We start from the raw sequence: 21,698 nt of genomic DNA, 5'->3' as shown, positions 1-21,698 counted from the left end.
TTTAAACCCTAAGCTAATCACTATTAGCATGTAGCTATTCACTGCTAGCATGTGTAGCATGTTGGAAGTTCAGTTTGCTAGCATGAGTCAAAAGAGCCAACCGCCATGTCTCTATGATGCTCTGATGCAGAGATATAGATCTTGCTAAACGGTTGCTAGGGTACTCTGTTTGGTTGCTAAGGAGTGGCTTGGCAGCTACCAATGATGATACTCCAAAGGCTGCTTGACAATATAAACCAACCCCCATGTCTTTATGATGTTCTGATGCAGAGATATAGATCTTGCAAAACGGTTGCTAGGGTACTCTGTTTGGTTGCTAGGGAGTGGCTTGGCAGCTGCTAGTAATGATAAACCAAAGGCTGCTTGCCAGTATAAATGATATAAACCAATCCCCATGCCTCTATGATATTCAGATTTGAAGATATCTGCCTATGCTTTGGGTTGCTAGGGTGCTTTAAATGGTTGCTAAGGCGTGGCTATGATGTCTTTAAGGTGATTTGTGATTGGCGGTTTGCTGCCTCCAGTCAAATGAGCCCACCCTCTTGTTTGTACGACACTTCTATCCAAAGATATTCATTTGATCTTTTTCAATGGAAGTCAATGGAACTTGTTGCTATGGTGCTCTATATGGTTGCTAGGGCGTGGCTTGATAGCTTCACAATGATCCTGAGAGACTGATTGGTTGCCTGAGTAAAATGGGCCCACCCCCTTGTCTCTATGACATTGTGATCCAGAGTTATGTTCAATACAAAATCCCTATGTAATTTCCCATAGTAGGAAAAACACAGTACTTCCTGGTTCATGGGCACGGCTTCACCATAGTATGTCTATGGGGCAACTTTGGGCAGCTCTTGCGCCCCAGGGGTACAACTTACACCCCATTTTGAGGTATGGTCTGAGAGAGCCTATCAGGCTCTTCAAACGTGGTAACCCACATGTTTCTATGAAATTCTCGTTAGGAGCTATTACTCATCAAAGTTTGTCCCAATGCAAAGTCTATGGGATTTTTTTCGCTACTTTTTCGCCCGCCGGACGAACATCGTACACCCGATCGCTTATAAAAGTCATAGCACACCTGTCCTCAATGAGCCGGTCGATTTGACACCTCATTCATGGGTCTATGACAAAAACTGCGGGAGGAGTAGCGCGCAGAAATTGTGTCCAGAAGAAGAAGAAGAAGAATAATAAGTATGCAGAAGAATAAGAATGGAGCTTTGCCTTTGGCAAGCACCATTAACTAGATAAAAAAGTTCGTCGAGACAAACTTTAAGTTGGCTTGAAAAAGCCGGTCCAGAAAGTTTGAAGTAGTTTGAAAGTTTTCAGTTTGAAAGTTTTCAGTTTGAAAGTTTTCAGTTTGAAAGTTTAAGTTTAGTAGTTAGATAGATAGATAGATAGATAGTTGTCACAGATGGTTCTATGGAGTTTTTATTGAGTTATTAGCATGTTCTTAGCCCACTTTAGCATTTAGCTAATCACTATTAGCCTGTAGCTATTCACTGCTAGCATGTGTAGCATGTTGGAAGTCCAGATTGCTAGCATGAGTCAAAAGATCCAACCGCAATGTCTCTACGATGTTCTGATGCAGAGATATAGATTTTGTTCCGTTCAAAACGGTTGCTAGGGTACTCTTTTTGGTTGCTAGGGAGTGGCTTGGCAGCTACCATTGATGGTACTCCAAAGGCTGCTTGACAATATAAAACAACCCCCATGTCTGTACGATGTTCTGATGCAGAGATATAGATCTTGCAAAACGGTTGCTAGGGAGTAGCTTGGCAGCTACCAGTGATGATACTCCAAAGGCTGCTTGCCATTATGAATGATATAAACCAACCCCCATGCCTCTATGATATTCAGATTTGAAGATATCCCTCTATGCTTTGGGTTGCTAGGGTATTTCTGAGGTTGCTAGGATATTCTATAGATAGATAGATAGATAGAGTTTGAATGAGTTTAAATGGCACACACACACACACACACACACTAATTATTATTAATATATTATTGGATGGCTACAGCATTAGCTCATAATAAACCAGTAATAGCACTGACATTGTCCACATACTTCTGAAGTGTTATATTATTATTATTATTATTTTTATTTTTATCTGCATTAAATTTATTATTTTTTGAATATATTTATTTTAAATATATTTATTAATTATTTTATTATGGCGTATATTGTTTTAGTATATAAACGAAAAATATAACGAATGGCCAATGAGAAGTTAGAATTCTGCATAACTAATGAGCTGTCTGTCATTCGGAGTCTTCCGGTCCCGCGGTCGTTTTTTTCAGGTGAGTGGGAAATATTTCTGAGGTAATATTTGGTTAAATATTATCTAAATGTGTGTGTATGTTAACATGATGATACAGGTAAACTTATTTATTTAATTTTAAATGTCTATAACTGCCGAAACATGAATAAAATGTTAATTTCTATTAAGCATTATACGATAATAACTCGCGAGGGAACTGCAGGAGTAACGGTTTCTGTCTTCCATTCCATCTAATTTGTTTTGTTTAAAACATTTACTGATATCCCCAGTAATCGTTATTTTGACATAAACAGGAACAAAAAGCCAAATTTAATATGAAATATGACCGTGGTCCTGATTAAACAAGGCCTCTCAGGACTCGTAATGTCCGTTCATGTCTGTAATTCATTCATACTCGACGCCGGAGGGCGCTGAAAGTCATCAAGTGAGAATAGTCACGAAACACATGAATCAGTAATGAATCGTTCCAGGAAAGCTAAAGCTATGAATGAATGAAAAGCTGGTAGAGACGTAACTTATGAAACATGAAAACAATAATAATAAAAAAAATTGTGACAATATATGGTGTGTCTGTGTTCTTGAAGTCATCACGGGTAGTATTTTCCTAAGAATAACGGTGTATTTATAATCAACATAGCCTTTATCACTGTGTAGAATACTAGATAAATGTATTTGTCTCGTTCTGTGATAAGAAGCCTCATCAGACCGAAAACGGAAGTTATTTAAAACACTCGACGGCGTTTTGAAGCGAGTTTTGTGCAAAAACATAGTATTGGCATGTGTTGACGATCACGTCACGGTGAGTAAGGGCACTTTTACTGCAAAGCGCTGCTTACCAGACAAACTAATAATGCCACTTAGTTACTTTTATGAATAGAAACGAATTGATATCCATGTATGTGTATTATCTGATCTATTTATCCCTTTTGCTTGTGTATTAACAGTTCGTTGCTACTGCTGTGTAAGTATTTGACTGATAGCCTCACAGATTCTCAGTATTTGCAATTAGTTATCATGGTAAACACATGTTTTCATTCCTAAATTGTATAACAGCAGAATGAATTGCAAAAATGGAGAACATAGACATAAATTGTAATGTTTTTCTTACATTCACCTACTTTGTTGCCATCTAGAAACTTATGTGGTAAATAAATACAACTGCAAGATTCAGATTAGTCAATAATATTTTTTTTTAAAGTTCTTTGATGTCCATCCTTACAGACCTGTGTAATATATTCATATATTTACTTAGTGAATTATATGTGATTTCTTATTTTTATCCCTTTTTCTTTTATGTGAATCCATGTCTGTAAAATCTTCCCAGGTCATTGCATCCTTTGCGGTAAGTAATCTTTTTAAATGACTGTCACATTCTCAGTAATTGCATTTACGATAATATAATAGCAATTTACATTAGCATATTTCACAACATGTAATAATCTCTTTTGTTAAGCACTTAAAGGGATAGTTCACCCAAAAATTACAATTTTGTTATTATTTACTCTCCCTCGAGTTACAAACCTGTATGAGTAGTTTCTTTTTTCTGCTGAACACAAAAGAAGATATTTTGAACAATGTGGGCAATCAAACATTAAATGGTCCCCATTTACTTCCATAGTATTTTTTTTTTCATACTATGGAAGTCAATGGGGACCATCAACTGTTTGGTTTTCAACATTTGTCAAAATATCATCTTTTGTGTTCATCTGAAGAAAGAAACTACTCATACAGGTTTGTAACAACTCGAGGGTGAGTAAATGACAGAATTTTTTATTTTAGGTGAACTATCCCTTTAACATTTGAATAACATGTTTGAGTATTAGATCAAGATTACTTGTTTCATATATTATTATTTCATATGTATTAGATTTCGTGTCATCTCCACTGCCTCCTTTCCTCTCCACTGCCAACTGCCATCAGCGCCTTCATTTTAAGGTAATTCATTTATTCAGATTCACCACATTAAAGGGTTAGTTCACCTAAAAATGAAAATAATGTCATTAATTACTCACCCTCATGTCGTTCCACACCCGTAAGGCCTTCATTCATCTTCAGAATTTTTGATTAAATCTGATGGCTCAGTGAGGCCTCTATCTATCTATCTATCTATATATCTAACATATTTACAAACATATTTAAAACAGTTCATGTGAGTTCAGTGGTTGTACCTTAATATTATAAAGCAACAAAAATACTTTTTGTGCGGCAAAAAAAAAAAAAAAGACTTTTCAACAATATAGCGATGGGTGATTTCAAAACACTGCTTTGGAGCTTTGTGAATTGAATCAGTGACTCGGAGCGGCAAAAAGTCACATGATTTCAGCCGTTTAGCCGTTTAATAGGAGACGATTCGATTCGTAAAGCTCCGAAGCAGTGTTTTGAGTGTCACTATATCATTGAAAAGTCATTATTTTTTTATTTTTTTGGCGTACTACTGAACTCGCATGAACTATTTTCAATATGTTTTTAGTACCTTTATGGATCTTGATAGAGGAAGTGTCATTGCTGTTAATGCAGGCCTCACCATCGGATTTAATCAAAAATATCTTAATTTGTGTTCCGAAGATGAATGAAGGCCTTACGGGTGTAGAACGTCATGAGGTTGAGTAATAAATGACATTATTTTCATTTTTGGGTAAACTAAGCCTTTAATACTCTGATGTAAATCAGCAGTATTGTCTTCATGGTTTGTTTTTGAGAATTGTATTAATTCTCACTAGCTTTTTATTTCTTTTCATTTATCCATAGGATTGAGGCTGCTTTGGCTGTCTATGCAAGTAACACACACAACATATTAATCAGACACATCAGTCATATCTTTATATTGATTTATTCACAATTCTACATGTCCTGTAGGCTACACATAGACATTGTTGTCTTAGTCTTTAAAGGTGATACAGAGGATGTTTTGTTTTATACATTTTTGCAATATTACTTGAAACTGTCTTTACTAACTGATAAAAGACTATTTATTAGGTGCACTGAAAGTAATAATATTAATATAAATCATCTGTGCACGAGGTAGGGCCTTAAAAACATCAGCCAATCGTTTACCCGATCATTGCGTAAACGATTGGCCCTCTGTCTTGTCAATCACTGCCATTACGTTCCTTGTGAGAGACGTGCGCGGATTGGCCCTCTGGCTTGTCAATCACTGCCATGACGTTCCTTGTGAGAGACGTGTGCAGCTGCGCGCTCCAGTAACTTTCCACACTCCACAGGTGCCGCATGCAATGTTTTTGTCAGGAGTAACAACTGCAGATTATGATTATTATTAGATTACCTGCGGTGAGTCCGACATAATGAATCCACTGACACGACACAGCGATACTCATGCACGGGTTTTGGGAGGCGTTCCCTCGAAATGAGCTGTGAAGGAGGGGGGTTGTTCTAATGCATGCACTCATTTCAAAAACTCACTAACAGTCTTTGGTTTCTCAGTCGACGAAAAGATCCTCTGTATCACCTTTAATGTATGTAATATTGTGAGGTTTTACACATTTAGGCATTGGTAGAAATTTTTTTGTGTAAAATGCAGATCGTGACTCTCCCATTATTCTGAAGAAAAAAAAATAGACAACAATTTAAAATTAAATTATTCCATTTAAATTAATATAAAATAAATAACTTAAATGAACGTCTTGATTTGTGTGGGATGTGACCAAAACTGTCTTTTTTTCCCTACAGTAGATTGGACGTCTTTATTTCCATCTATGTAAGAACTATTTTTCAAATTTAATGTGGTAACATCATCACCAAAAAATACAGTTAATTAATTTCATACAAATGTAATTCAAGTCATGTGTTAAATATGTTAATTTACTGCATTTTGTATTTATTACATCATCCTTCCTTTGTATAGTAAGTAACCGTTTTGGTAATTATTTTATTAGAATTGTTATTATTATTATCATCATATTTGCACAATTAACTATTTAGTGAAGTTTTAATTAAGTGCAATTTTGTATTTCCTGTTTTCTGTAAAGAATGTAATTAACTTCTATTTTTCTGCGTGTGTGTGTCTCTGTGTGTGTGTGTGTCCTTTACTGTCCTTTACTGTCCGGTCCTATCTATGCCTTTATATTCATTTTTCACTCAAACTTTTATCTTGCTTGAAACTCTATCTCTCGCCCATTCTATTCTTTCTCTTCAAAACCCAAAAACTTGCTGGCTGCTATCCAAAAACGCTGCTGCACTGCTTGCTGCTTCGCCTGCTTGCACACCAAACGCAAACCCCAACATGCAAATACCAAAACGCATAAACCCAAAACGCACATGCCAGCTTGCTATCGCATCTTAAAAATTAAAGAGCCAGACCCAATCCAAGATTCTTTGAATCCCCAAAACTCTCTGAAAACCAATAACTCTGAAAACCAATAACTCTTTGAAAAACTTGACCGAAAAGCTTGAAAAACTTGAACATCAAACCCAGGTGAGAACAGTTAAATACAGATTCTGAAAGAGTGAAGGAGAAATTTCCATATTTCACTACGTTGGAATACCAACTCTGTTAAAGTACACAGTAATTTTTTGAAATTAACCTAACTTTGCATTATTTCATTTATTGCTGTCCTGTTGTATAAAAATATTTCTGTGTATCTGATTGAATAAAAGACATTATCTTTGTGATCTAATTCAAGTATCAATAAATATAATTATTTCTATCCATTACTCACAAGTATTTGCTTGATTGCCAGTGTTGAAACATCACCATGCCAAGAAAAGGAAAGAGGAGTGAATCTCAGAAACAGCGCAGAAAGCTAGAAGCTTCATGTGGCACCAGTAGCGGTACCAACTCTGTATCAGGTATGAATGATCCAAACCCATATGTTTTGTCTGTTGCAGCATCCCACTGTCAAAGCGATCCTAGGTACAGCCTTAACTCCAGAGGCCGCCAGTGTACTTGCAATTCCTTAATGTTTCTAGCTGTCCATAATGAACATAACGAGCTACACACTTTCGATTTAGATCGCATTTTGCAGAAAGGTGATGCACTTTACACTACTGTCAGAAAAACCTTGCTGCGCAAAAAAAGATTTGTGAGTAATTTTTTAAATTTTGACGAACTACCAAACACAATTAAGACAGACTCAGACTGGTACAGCATCCTGAAACATCCTCAGAGGTTTGGATTTCTGAGAGATTTACCTGCTGTAGGCGAGTATGAAAATCTTGAGAGTACTCTGCAATGTCTCAGAGCTGATGTAACTGATGCGTTACTATCGTGCAAGGACTCGTGTATCGCTGTATTCAGAGATCATTCAGGGAGGTTTGGTTACTTTGATTCTCACTGCAGAACAACAGATGGCTTGTTTACTGATGAAAGCACAGGTACGGCCGTGATGCTGACCTTTTTCCATTTAGAAGACATGGTAGAGAGGCTGCTACTGATGTTTCAATGGTGTTTCCAAGCAAGAGATGAGCAACAGTTTGAACTGCTGCCAGTATCATTCATAAAAAGAACAACTGCAAGCATTGTATGTTCTGAAGTCTCCCTGAACTGCTGTGAGCTTGAACGTGATGTGCAACCATCCATTTCTTTTGAGAACAAAGCTCTGTCAAACAAAGAACAATGCAGGTCTTCTGATGTCTCACAACAGTATGTTCAAGTACTAGATCCAGTTCAACAACCACCTGAGAATACTTTTAACAGAGCCACGTCAACTAATGAACCAGCCCACTTGACTTATCAAGATAAAATGGAAGTTCTAACAACTGTTACTCAGAATCAAGACTCAGAATCAGTACCATTCAGTGAACTTTCTCGTGGCATGCTATCACAGGATCAATTAGCATTTTCAGCTCCAAATCAACAATATTCACAATCGACAATCAAGCAGACCGAAAAACTGAACAAGACTCAAAAGCGAAAGGCTTACTGTAAAAAATGGCAGAAAAAAATGGTTCGGAGACAAGGTGTATTTGATAAAAAACAGGCTATATGTAACATCTATGATTATAAAACTAGTAGTGAATACAGGCAAAAACATAACCAAGCCATGAAGAACAACTATTGGGAAAATATGGTTTACAGGGAAAAACACAAACAAGAAATGAAAAACAAATATAAAAATATCATTGAATACAGAGAGAGAAAAAAGAGTAAAATGATCTTAAATTACATGAATGACAAACAGTTTAGAGAGCGACAAAAAAATTATATGATTAAAAATTACAAAAATTATAAATTCAGAGAGCGACAAAAAAACTATGTAATGATAAATTATAGTCACAATCCGAAATATAAAGAACAGCATATGCAATATCTTGTTGATAGATATTTAAAAGATCCAATTTTTAGGCAAAGGCAAAAAGACCATTATACAAACCGATGCAAAAATGATCCTAACTTCTATGAAAAAAGGAAGAACATTTTTAAACAGCGTTATCACTGTGATGCACATTTTATGGCTCGTCAGAAACAGTATTCTTTATTCAAATCTAAAAACAAAATATTTGAATGCAAGGCACTTCACAAAGTACACTGTGCACAACACATACAGGACAAATACAAAAAAATCGATCTGATGCGCCAACAGAGAGACACCTTACAAAATATACAACCTGACGTAGTACAAGATCCAAGAGTGTTAAGAGCCATAAATACTTTTAGAGATGTTATAAAACAGGGCCCAACTTATGTCTGCACATGCTGTGCCAGAGCGCTCTTCTCAAATCAAGTCAAATCATGTGTTCGTGAGTGCTATCAGAAGAACCCGGCAGTCGCTTCAGTATGCTTGACTGGAAACTATGTTCACATCTGCTCTGACTGCCCTGACCAATGTCCCTTGGAGAACAGAAAAACAGAGTGGATCTGTCACTGCTGCCATACAACACTATTGAGAGGTCTAATGCCAAACATTGCCCTTGCCAATAAGCTTCAGTTCGCTCCCATTCCTCCAGAACTCTGCGATTTGAATGTTCTTGAAAGACACGTTATTGCAAAGTACATTCCCTTTGCTAAAATTGTAACACTTCCGAAAGGCCAACAAAGAGCAATAAAAGGTGCCGTGATTTCAGTTGCATCTGAAGTAGAAACAACAGTAAATTGTTTACCGAGACCAAGAACTGAATCACAACTGCTTACAGTGAAACTGAAAAGACGTATGTGTTACACAGGCCACTATCAATTCCAAACTTTGAACATGCAGAAGGTTTTGTCTGCTTTAAGAAAACTAAAAGAAATCCATTCAGAATATAAAGATATCGTCATTAACGCAGCACTCTCTGAAGAAGAAATGTTTAATGAGCATGAACAGTGTGAAAATGACATAAGCGCTCCTGATGAGGAAATGGATATTGAGAACAGCAGCCAGAGTCAAAGTGAGAACACTGAAGAACAGAGTAATGAGAATGAAAACAATGATTCAAATGATGACAATACTGAAGAAGAGCAATTGAGAGGCTTGCCTTTGGATACATGTCTTCAGCCCCCAGATCTTGGCCAGCAACTGTTGTCTTATGATGATGGAATATTTTGCATTGCCCCAGCAGAGAGAAACAGTCCTGTAAACACTTTCAAAATTCCTAAACTTGAGTCAATGGCATTTCCAGTGCAGTTTCCAGATGGCAAGAACACCTTTGATGACCCTGGTCGAGAAAAATATGTTTCGCCCAGCCGATACTTTAACACAAGGTTATTCTCTATTGACAATCGTTGTGCAAAGGATACCAACTATCTCTTCTTTGCTCAGTTCACCACAGAAATGAACTTAGCCACATCTAGTATGAGTATTCAACTCAGAAAGTCAAAACCCATGACACGTGATGGACGCAGAATAAACTGTTCACTGCTGCAGGACAAACAGGAATTACAAAATCTTCTAATAAATAAGGAAGCTACACGTTTCATGCAACCATTAAGAGGGACACCAGCTTACTGGGAGAAAACTCTCCGTGATTTGTTTGCTATGCTGAGACAGCTGGGCACTCCCACATTTTTCTGTACGTTTAGCGCTGCTGAGATGAGATGGCCTGATGTAATTACTGCTATTAAGGCACAACAAGGTGAAACTGTGAACTTCACTGATTTAGACTGGTCACAGAAATGTGAAATCCTGAGAAGCAACCCAGTCACAGCCATGCGGATGTTTGAAAAACGAGTTGAAGCTTTAATGAGAGATTTGATTAACTCACCTGCTCAACCTATCGGTGAGGTAATTGACTTTTTTTACAGAGTGGAATTCCAACTACGTGGCTCTCCACACATTCACTGCTTATTTTGGGTGAAAGATGCTCCAGAGTTTGAAAAAGATCAAGATCAGGATGTGTGTAATTTCATAGATAAATACATTTTGTGCAAATTACCAGACCCAAACGAAGACCCAGAACTACATAGAATTGTAAGTGAAGTACAGATGCACAGTCGTAACCACTCCAAATCCTGTAGAAAAAACAAGAAGCACTGCAGATTTGGATTTCCTAAACCACCAATTAACAGGACCATGATATCCCGCCCCAGGCCTCCTCCTGTAGATCAGTCTGATGAAGGTAATGAATCAGAGGAAAGAAATTATGCCAGCATTGCAAAAGAACAGCTACAGAAGGTGTGGGATCTACTGAATGACTCAACTAAGAGTTTTGATTGTATTTCACAGCTACTTCATGAAGTAAACATGACCTATGGAGAATATGTAAAATACATTGACACTCTTTCTACATCATGTTCAATATTTATGGAAAGACGACCGCAGGACTCCTGGGTTAATGGCTATAATCCACTGCTGTTAAGAGCCTGGAATGCAAACATGGACATTCAGTTCATTCTAAACCCCTACAGCTGTATCATGTATATTCTCTCATACATCTCAAAAGCCGAACATGAGATGAGTGATTACCTAAAGAAAGTTATAAAAGATTCAAGCAATGATAACCTGTCTGACCGTGAGAGCATGAAGCAGGTCATGAATGCATATTCAAAGAACAGAGAAGTCAGTGCTCAGGAGGCAGTCGCTCGCACATGCAGTTTGAAATTGAAATCGTCATCACGTGCTGTCATATTCATACCTACTGATGATAATGCTGTAAAGATGAGTTTACCGATGAAGTGCTTGCAGGCCATGGATGATGACATAGAGAATGTGTGGATGACTGGATTGCCAGACAGATACAAGGCCAGACCAAACAGACCTGAATTTGAGAACATGTGCATGGCTGAATTCGCAAGTGAATACCGGATTGTTTATGCAGGACAGACAAAAGGTAAAAATATTTTGAAACTTCAAAAAAATTTGGGACACATACAGAAAAGAACAAGGGGAAAACCTGCTGTCATACGATTTGCCCGTTTTTCAGAGCAGAAAACCCCAGAAAAATTCTATGGGACCCTTCTAAAACTTTACTTGCCATATCGCTCAGATGAGCAGCTGAAGTCTACAAGATTTCCAACATATGAATCATTTTATGCATTTGCTTCAGTAAAACTACCAGGAACTGATGAAGTACAGCGTGTGTGCAAGATTGTAAATGAAAACCGTGAGAAATATGAAAAACATAACGAGGCTATAGAAAAGGCAATTGAGGATTTTGAACAAAATGGTCCAGTTGAAGATGCATGGACTACATTGGCTCCAGCAAATGAACTGATCAGATTAGAGAGCATATCAGAACGTGGACCCAGTGATCCTAATGATGTGAACGAGCAAGACAATATTCCTGAATACACAGCATCTGCCTCTGTCAGTAACACAGCTATGCCACTCATAGAAGCTACCCAGCAAAGTCATGCACAGATTCGCAAAATGTTTCAGAGCTTGAATCAAACACAAGCTTCCATATTTTATGCTGTGCGAGATTGGTGCAAAAGATGCGTTTCTGGTGAAAACCCACAACAGTTTCTGTATTTTTTGAATGGAGGAGCTGGAGTTGGTAAATCACATGTAATTAAATCTATTTATGCAGAAGCAACCAAGATTTTGCGCAGGCTTCCATGCATTCGAGAGCATACTGACATTTCCAAGCCAACTGTTCTTTTAACAGCATTCACAGGTACTGCTGCCTTTAACATCTCAGGCAAAACATTGCACTGTCTTCTGAAACTCCCAAGAAACTTGAAGCCTCCATACCAACCCCTGGGAAACAGCTTAGATGAAATCAGAGCAGACCTTTCTAATGCACACATTTTAATTATTGATGAAATATCAATGGTGTCAAAACAGTTGTTTGCCTATGTGAACTGGAGACTGCAACAGATTAAAGGAAACAAGACACCTTTTGGTGGATTATCTTTATTAGCTGTGGGAGATTATTATCAATTACCACCTGTGGGAAGAGCAAAACCACTCTGTGTGTATGAGGACCATGTGCTGGACTTCTGGAAAGATAATTTTCAAACGACAAGTCTAACACAGATCATGAGACAGAGAGATGATCTTGCATATGCTGAGCTGCTCAACCGACTGAGAGTAAAAAAGAAGCACGAGAAGCTGAATGATGCAGACAAATGCATGTTAGAAGCTGTCACAAGGTCCTCCCCTGAAGAGTGTCCCTCTGATGCATTACACATCTATGCAACAAATAAAGAGGTAGACAATCACAACACTGAAGCCATATCCTCTCGCTTTTCAAATATTATTAACATTGATGCACATGATTACAAAAAAGATCCACGAACAGGTGAAATGAAAAGGCAAGCGGCACCATTAAAAGGAGACAAACGAGGCCTTATAGACAAACTACAGATTGCTGTTGGTGCACGAGTGATGTTAACCAGAAATATTGATGTAGAAGACGGACTGGTTAATGGTACTTTTGGCAAAGTGGCAAAAATAACAGCGAATACCCGAGATGGATCTGTACAGTTAATTGGTCTTCATTTAGATGATGTGACTGCTGGAGAGAAACATCGCAACAAAGCACCTGATGGAGATGACAACATTGTCTATATTGAGAGGTCAGAGGAACCGCATAAAAAAAAAGGGACAGTTCGAAGGCAATTTCCCATGAAGCTTGCTTTCGCATGTACCATCCATAAAGTGCAAGGAATGACAACTGATTGTGCTGTTGTATCTCTGAAGCACATATTCGAACCAGGCATGGCATACGTTGCACTCAGCAGAACAACATCACTCAGTGGATTGCACATCACTGACTTTGATGAAAAGAAAATTTTCTGTGATCCAGAAATAAGTGCCTCCTTGGAGAACATGCCAAAAGCGGATTTTCACAATATCCAGCCCATCCTAAACATTGTACAGGATTCAAACCTGAATTCAGCTCTTAAAATCATTCATCATAACACAGAGGGACTGGAGTGTCATATTGATGATTTAAAATGCCACCATGAACTTCTCTTGGCTGATGTTTTGTGCCTCACTGAAACACATCTGTCAGGCTCTGCTGTTCCTCCACATCTACATCTGGATGGATACACTATGTACAAACGCAACAGGCATGCATACTACACAAACTATGCACATTTGGCAAACAAGAAAGGTGGTGGAGTGGCCATTTATGTAAGGAACAGCTTTCAAGTTTGTCCTCTGATGTATATACAGAATGTTACTGACTTGGAATATTTGGTTTTGAAGATAGAAGCCCCCAAACAAGCACTTCTTGCAGTAATCTACAGACCACCTAGTTATAATTTAACAGAGTTTTTGGCACAACTGAACGCCCTCTTGACATCTCTGGAGATCATCGATTTCAAACCTCTGATTGTTTGTGGCGACTTCAATGAAGATGAGTTGTCTCGTTGCAACAAACCTATTCTCAATTTGTTTGAAGATAAAGGATACACACAGCTAATCAGCACTGGGACAACAGAAAACAACACTCTTCTGGACCCTGTGTTCATAAGCGGCACACACTCAAATGTCAGAGCCGGAGTACTACAGACATATTATAGCTATCATGATCCTGTGTATTGTGTTTTAGAATAGATACAAAGCAGCGTTTAACATTGCTAGAAGATAACACAATGATTTTAATAATTTTTTAATGCTAATTTAATAATGCCAATACAAATGCAAATAAATTCAATGTATATTACACTGTTTACTTTACTTCTTGTGTGAATGTGTGTGTATGTGTTAGATATAGACTGTGTGTGTGTGTGTGTGTGTGTGTTAGATAAGGAATGAATGGAGAGTGAATGTCCTTTCCTAGGATCGCCACCTTGACGTGGTGGAAAGGCTTGTGTGTTCCAGTGATCCCAAGAGTGAGTTATTCTGGAGCTTTTTACTTCAGTTTGGCATGCTTAAGGGTGAGGTTCCAGACTAAGTGCGATCCAAATTTACTGAATAAAATATTTTAAACATAATTACTTGATTTTGTCTTTCTTGATCATTTACATCAATAAAAAATTGTGTGGCCATGCAAAATAATCCATTCAATTATAAAAATCTATCAGACATGCATGTCTATTCTATTAGGGATGCACCAAAATTAAAATTATTGGTATTTTCTGGTGGTTGCTAGGGTGTTGCTATGCGGTTGTTATGGTACTCAGGATGGTTGCTAGGATGTTACCAGGGTGATTTGTGTGGTTGCTAGGCGGTTGCCATGGTGTTCTAGGTGGTTGCTATGTGCTTGCTAGATTGTTCTGGATGGTTGCTATGTGATAGGTAGATTTAGTTAGTTTAGAGATAGACAGATAGATAGATATAGTTTGAGTATGAATGAGTTTAGATAGATATTTGTTGCTATATGGTTGCTAGGGTACTTAGGGTGGTTGCTAGGCAGTTGTTATGGTAACAAGGGTGGTTGCTAAGGTGTTGCTATGCGGTTGCTAGGGTACTCGGGGTGGTTGCTAAGGTGTCGTTATGCGGTTGCTAGGGTACTCGGGGTGGTTGCTAGGGTGTCGCTATGCGGTTGCTAGGGTACTCGGGTGGTTGCTAAGGTGTCGCTATGCGGTTGCTAGGGTACTCGGGGTGTTTGCAGGCAGTTGCTATGGTAACAAGGGTGGTTGCTAAGGTGTTGCTATGCGGTTGCTAGGGTACTCGGGGTGGTTGCTAAGGTGTCGTTATGTGGTTGCTAGGGTACTCGGGGTGGTTGCTAGGGTGTCGCTATGCAGTTGCTAGGGTACTCGGGGTGTTTGCAGGCAGTTGCTATGGTAACAAGGGTGGTTGCTATGCGGTTGCTAGGGTACTCGGGGTGGTTGCTAAGGTGTCGTTATGTGGTTGCTAGGGTACTCGGGGTGGTTGCTAGGGTGTCGCTATGCAGTTGCTAGGGTACTCGAGTGGTTGCTAAGGTGTCGCTATGCGGTTGCTAGGGTACTCGGGGTGTTTGCAGGCAGTTGCTATGGTAACCTGGGTGGTTGCTAAGGTGTTGCTAGGCAGTTGCTAGGGTGTTCTGGGTGGTTGTTAGGTGGTTGCTATGGTAACCTGGGTGGTTGCTATGATGTTGCTAGGTGGTTGGTAGTTGTCACAGATGGTTACTATGGAGTTTTCATGGAGTTATTAGCATGTTCTTAGCTCACTTTAGCACTTACTATTAGCATGTAGCTATTCACTGCTAGCATGTATAGCATGTTGGAAGTCCAGATTGCTAGCATTAGTCAAAAGAGCCAACCGCCATGTCTCTATGCCGGTCCAGAAAGTTTGAAGTAGTTTTAAAAGTTTTCAGTTTGAAAGTTTAAGTTTTAGTAAAGTAGTTTAGATAGATAGATAGATAGATAGATAGATAGATAGACAGACAGACAGACAGATAGATAGATTGGTACATAGATAGATTGGTAGTTGTCACAGATGGATACTATAGAGAGTTTATAGAGTTATTAGAGTTTATAGAGTTTTTATAGAGTTATTAGCATGTTCTTAGCCCACTTTAGCACTTAGCTAATCACTATTAGCATGTAGCTATTCACTGCTAGCATGTTGGAAGTCCAGATTCCTAGCATGAGTCAAAAGAGCCAACCGCCATGTCTCTACGATGTTCTGATGTAGAGATATAGATTTTACAAAATGGTTGCTAGGGTACTCTGTTTGGTTGCTAGGGAGTGGCTTGGCAGCTACCAGTGATGATACTCCAAAGGCTGCTTGACGATATAAACCAACCCCCATGTCTGTACGATGTTCTGATGCAGAGATATAGATCTTGCAAAAGGTTGCTAGGGTACTCTATTTGGTTGCTATGGAGTAGCTTGGCAGCTACCAATGATGATACTCCAAAGGCTGCTTGACAATATAAACCAACCCCCATGTCTGTACTATGTTCTGATGCAGAGATATAGATCTTGTAAAACGGTTGCTAGGGTACTCTGTTTGGTTGCTAGGGAGTGGCTTGGCAGCTACCAGTGATGATACTCCAAAGGCTACTTGACAATATAAACCAACCCCCATGTCTGCACGATGTTCTGATTCAGAGATATAGATCTTGCAATACGGTTGCTAGGGTACTCTGTTTGGTTGCTAGGGAGTGGCTTGGCAGCTACCAGTGATGATACTCCAAAGGCTACTTGACAATATAAACCAACCCCCATGTCTGCACGATGTTCTGATTCAGAGATATAGATCTTGCAAAACGGTTGCTAGGGTACGGTTTGGTTGCTAGGGAGTGGCTTGGCAGCTACCAGTGATGATACTCCAAAGGCTACTTGACAATATAAACCAACCCCCATGTCTGCACGATGTTCTGATTCAGAGATATAGATCTTGCAATACGGTTGCTAGGGTACTCTGTTTGGTTGCTAAGGAGTGGCTTGGCAGCTACCAGTGATGATACTCCATAGGCTGCTTCCCAGTATGAATGTTATAAACCATTTTAGATAGATAGATAGATAGATGAGTTTGAATGAGATAGATAGATAGATTTAGTTTAGATAGATAGATTTAGTTTGATAGATACATTTAGTTTAGATAGATAGATAGATAGATAGATAGATAGATTTAGTTTGATAGATAGATAGATAGATTTAGTTTGATAGATTTAGTTTAGATAAATAGATAGATAGATAGATAGATAGATAGAGAGTTTATGAGTTTGAATGGATTAGAAATAGTACATAGAATGGCACTTGAGTCTAATTGAGTTTTTGAGTCTAATAGGCTTCCGTAGTTTAAATTTGAATTTTGACAGTTGGAGTTTGAGTGTCTTGGCTCATTTGAACATTCCGTCAATGGGATTTTTCCGAGCTTTAATAGTCATTTTTAGGAAAACCGTAAGTCCGATCAGTTAGAAAAGATATAGCAACTCAAGTCAAAACAGTTTGAAGGTCTGACCCGAGTTTGGAGTTTGTGGAGTTAAAGCTCTAGGAGGAGTTAGAGTCAGAAATTTTAGTCTCAGAAGAATAATAATAACTAGATAAAAAAGTTTGAGGACAAACTTTAAGTTGGCTTGAAAAAGCCGGTCCAGAAAGTTTGAAGTAGTTTTAAAAGTGTGAAGTTTGAGAGTTTTCAGTTTAAAAGTTTAAGTTTTAGTTTAGTAGTTAGATTTAACATTAGGCTAATCACTATTAGCATGTAGCTATTCACTGCTAGCATGTGTAGCATGTTGGAAGTCCAGATTCCTAGCATGAGTCAAAAGAGCCAACCGCCATGTCTCTACGATGTTCTGATGTAGAGATATAGATTTTACAAAATGGTTGCTAGGGTACTCTGTTTGGTTGCTAGGGAGTGGCTTGGCAGCTACCAGTGATGATACTCCAAAGGCTGCTTGACGATATAAACCAACCCCCATGTCTGTACGATGTTCTGATGCAGAGATATAGATCTTGCAAAAGGTTGCTAGGGTACTCTATTTGGTTGCTATGGAGTAGCTTGGCAGCTACCAATGATGATACTCCAAAGGCTGCTTGACAATATAAACCAACCCCCATGTCTGTACTATGTTCTGATGCAGAGATATAGATCTTGTAAAACGGTTGCTAGGGTACTCTGTTTGGTTGCTAGGGAGTGGCTTGGCAGCTACCAGTGATGATACTCCAAAGGCTACTTGACAATATAAACCAACCCCCATGTCTGCACGATGTTCTGATTCAGAGATATAGATCTTGCAATACGGTTGCTAGGGTACTCTGTTTGGTTGCTAGGGAGTGGCTTGGCAGCTACCAGTGATGATACTCCAAAGGCTACTTGACAATATAAACCAACCCCCATGTCTGCACGATGTTCTGATTCAGAGATATAGATCTTGCAAAACAGTTGCTAGGGTACTGTTTGGTTGCTAGGGAGTGGCTTGGCAGCTACCAGTGATGATACTCCAAAGGCTACTTGACAATATAAACCAACCCCCATGTCTGCACGATGTTCTGATTCAGAGATATAGATCTTGCAATACGGTTGCTAGGGTACTCTGTTTGGTTGCTAAGGAGTGGCTTGGCAGCTACCAGTGATGATACTCCATAGGCTGCTTCCCAGTATGAATGTTATAAACCATTTTAGATAGATAGATAGATAGATAGATAGATGAGTTTGAATGAGATAGATAGATAGATAGATTTAGTTTAGATAGATAGATTTAGTTTGATAGATAGATTTAGTTTAGATAGATAGATAGATAGATAGATAGATAGATAGATAGATAGATTTAGTTTGATAGATAGATAGATAGATTTAGTTTGATAGATAGATTTAGTTTAGATAAATAGATAGATAGATAGATAGATAGATAGAGAGTTTATGAGTTTGAATGGATTAGAAATAGTACATAGAATGGCACTTGAGTCTAATTGAGTTTTTGAGTCTAATAGGCTTCCGTAGTTTAAATTTGAATTTTGACAGTTGGAGTTTGAGTGTCTTGGCTCATTTGAACATTCCGTCAATGAAAGTCAATGGGATTTTTCCGAGCTTTAATAGTCATTTTTAGGAAAACCGTAAGTCCGATCAGTTAGAAAAGATATAGCAACTCAAGTCAGAACAGTTTGAAGGTCTGACCCGAGTTTGGAGTTTGTGGAGTTAAAGCTCTAGGAGGAGTTAGAGTCAGAAATTTTAGTCTCAGAAGAATAATAATAATAAGTTTAAATAGGATTACAGTAAGTTGGCTTTTTCAAGCCAACTTAATAAGTTTAAATAGGATTACAGTAAGTTGGCTTTTTCAAGCCAACTTAATAAGCTTAAGTACAATATCAGTAAGTTGGCTTTTTCAAGCCAACTTAATAATTACTAATAATACATAGCCTACTGAGTAGTTTGATGCAAGTAAATTGTGCTGTTGTGTGTTTATTGTAGCCTATATGACAGAACATATTATGATGTAATATAGGCTACAGGCTTTATTTAAAATGTTTAGTAAATGGACTTGAACTTTCATATAGTAGTGGTCTGGGTTCAAACATTCTAACAGGCAAAGTGAAGCATTTACACGACTGGAAACAATGTGAGGGTTTGTTTTTCATTAATCACATGTTTCTTGGGGGGGGGGGGGATAAAATCCCTGTTTTCATTAAAATTAAAATATCATTAGTTTTAACTGAGTTTTATATTACAGTAAAAGAGTAGTAAAGTCGTTTATTGGTTGGAGTCAGCCAATGAAATAGGACGTTTTTGTACGCAATGACGTCACTACATAGAGGAGATTGCACTGTTTTGGTGGTCCAAAACTTTATTACTCTTTCACTGTAATATTAAAAACCTGTTAAAACTAACGATATTTTAATGAAAATATTGTCTCATACATATGCAATTATTTCTTTCCGTATGCCAAGTCGCACTGGATGGCGTTGTTCATTGGTCAGGCATCGACCAATAAAACGCCTTCACCCCCCCATCCCCGTTCTGCTCTCTCACTTCTGCTTTCAAGTGCTCAAGTCAGTTTTGCTACAGGAATATCGCAAAAAGAGTAGCAAAAGTCAAAGCGCCGGGAATTGAACTTGTACTGCCAGATCTGAGAGGTTGTAAGCGCCGACTTGAAGCTGTACAGCGAAACTGAAGTAAAGTGTAAAAGTAAATATGTCTCACGCATTTGTGTCTATCATTTTGTTTATGTGAATGCCATTTTACACATTTGTAACTATTAATCTGCAACTACAACTTCGTAACACGGGTGTTTTGATTGTTGTCTGCGTGTGCAAATCGAAACATTCAGCTTTTCACATCAGGACTGTGAGTGTAAATTTCAGTTTACAAATACAAATATTAATACGACAAGTTCTCACATTCAAATCAGCAACCTCTCGTGTTTTGCTACTGATTTACTTCCATAATTGTGTGTTCTGCAACGAGAGTTGGAGGTAAATAACTTTTCAATGTGCTGCTGTTGCGGATGGTCAAGCAAATGTTTGTGCTTTGTTTCTGTTTGATAGAATTATAATGTTTATCTGAAACGAAGCCATGCTTGCTGATATTGTGGTCTAACTCCCTGCTGCTCTGTATCTTGCGCTCTCATTGGCTGTCGGTCATCGCCGATGTAGTTTTCAGTCAGAACACTTTTCACACTGCAGGATTTTGAATCGCCGACAGGTCCAGATATTTAGCATGCCAAATATCTCACGGGTGTCGGCGACTCATCGGCGATTCTCTCAGATCACGTCTTTGCTCATTCACACTGCGTGATTGTCACTCACGTGAACGAGCACCGATTTGCCTGTGATTTCGGGCATTTGTCGGCGATTTCTCAAAACCTGTCGGCGAGCCAAAATCGGGGCTAAAATCGTGCAGTCTGAACTCGGCTTTAGTACACCAAAGTACTCATTACTCATTCGAGAACATCAAAATATAGAAGGTTTTATAGACAAACACAAAGAGTACTGCAGAATATGAAGGAATAAAACATACAATACAACCAAAAGAGCAAAAAAATTCAAGATCTAAATTTAAATAATATATATTTAAAAAAATAATTTAGGACTGAAAATCTATTGTGATGAAACAATAAATATTATAATAAAGATTAATAAAGTTTTGCACTATTTTTGTCATAAATAAGATGTAAGAAAATTTGTAACCCAGTGTTAATCCATTCAAGAAATGTTTACTGACTAATGTCATGCATAAATGGCATTCTTGTGTGCATATGAAGAACCTTGGCAAATTGTATTTGTGGAGACATAGCAACTTAGCGGAGCTTCCTGAGCTTTAGACACAGACAACACACTCACTGGCCACAAGTTGCACACCAGAAATGTCCCGAGCACAGCAATAGAAGAATAAAATAAGAAAAGGCAGGCAGATGACAATGTCTCTGCAGACACAAACACCACTACACACTTCTAGTGAATCATAAATAATCACTGAGATGGATCATTTTTGTATGAGTCAACACTATTTTTTATTTTTATTTATTTATTTATTTTTTTGAGAAAATCCTTTATAGTGGACCTCTAAAAGATTATCACCCTCACATTCAGTTGTGCTCAGTACAATGTTTTTAAATGCAAAAATGCATTCTGTGTGACTACTCTGTGCTGCCTGGTCTACATATTTTAATGTATTATTATTAAATAACAATTGTAAGGTTTACATCCATAATGATAATTATAATACTCAATATTTACTATAATACTCAACAATATACTTTTTTTTCCTCTCAGTTTTCTCAGATTTTTTA

General features: G+C 38.1%; 1 protein-coding gene across 9 annotated transcripts in view; it reads right to left on the bottom strand.

The window, feature by feature from the left end:
* Positions 1-21,698, bottom strand: part of rev3l (REV3 like, DNA directed polymerase zeta catalytic subunit) — a 341,728-nt gene that overhangs the window by 36,826 nt on the left and 283,204 nt on the right. The window contains exon 29 of one of the 9 annotated variants that reach the window (XM_067384685.1): positions 5,532-5,834. The exons of the other annotated variants lie outside the window; for them this stretch is intronic. Within the exon in view, the coding sequence (XP_067240786.1) occupies positions 5,778-5,834 (57 nt within the window). The 3' untranslated portion in view covers positions 5,532-5,777. Of the gene's footprint in view, positions 1-5,531; positions 5,835-21,698 lie in introns of those variants that run through there. 9 annotated transcript variants of the gene reach the window in all.

The sequence above is a fragment of the Chanodichthys erythropterus genome, chromosome 4, assembly GCF_024489055.1.
Source record: "Chanodichthys erythropterus isolate Z2021 chromosome 4, ASM2448905v1, whole genome shotgun sequence".
Taxonomy (NCBI): Eukaryota; Metazoa; Chordata; class Actinopteri; order Cypriniformes; family Xenocyprididae; genus Chanodichthys; species Chanodichthys erythropterus.
The sequence above is the reverse complement of the archived record's forward strand: the minus strand, read 5'-3'. Positions and strand labels throughout refer to the sequence as shown.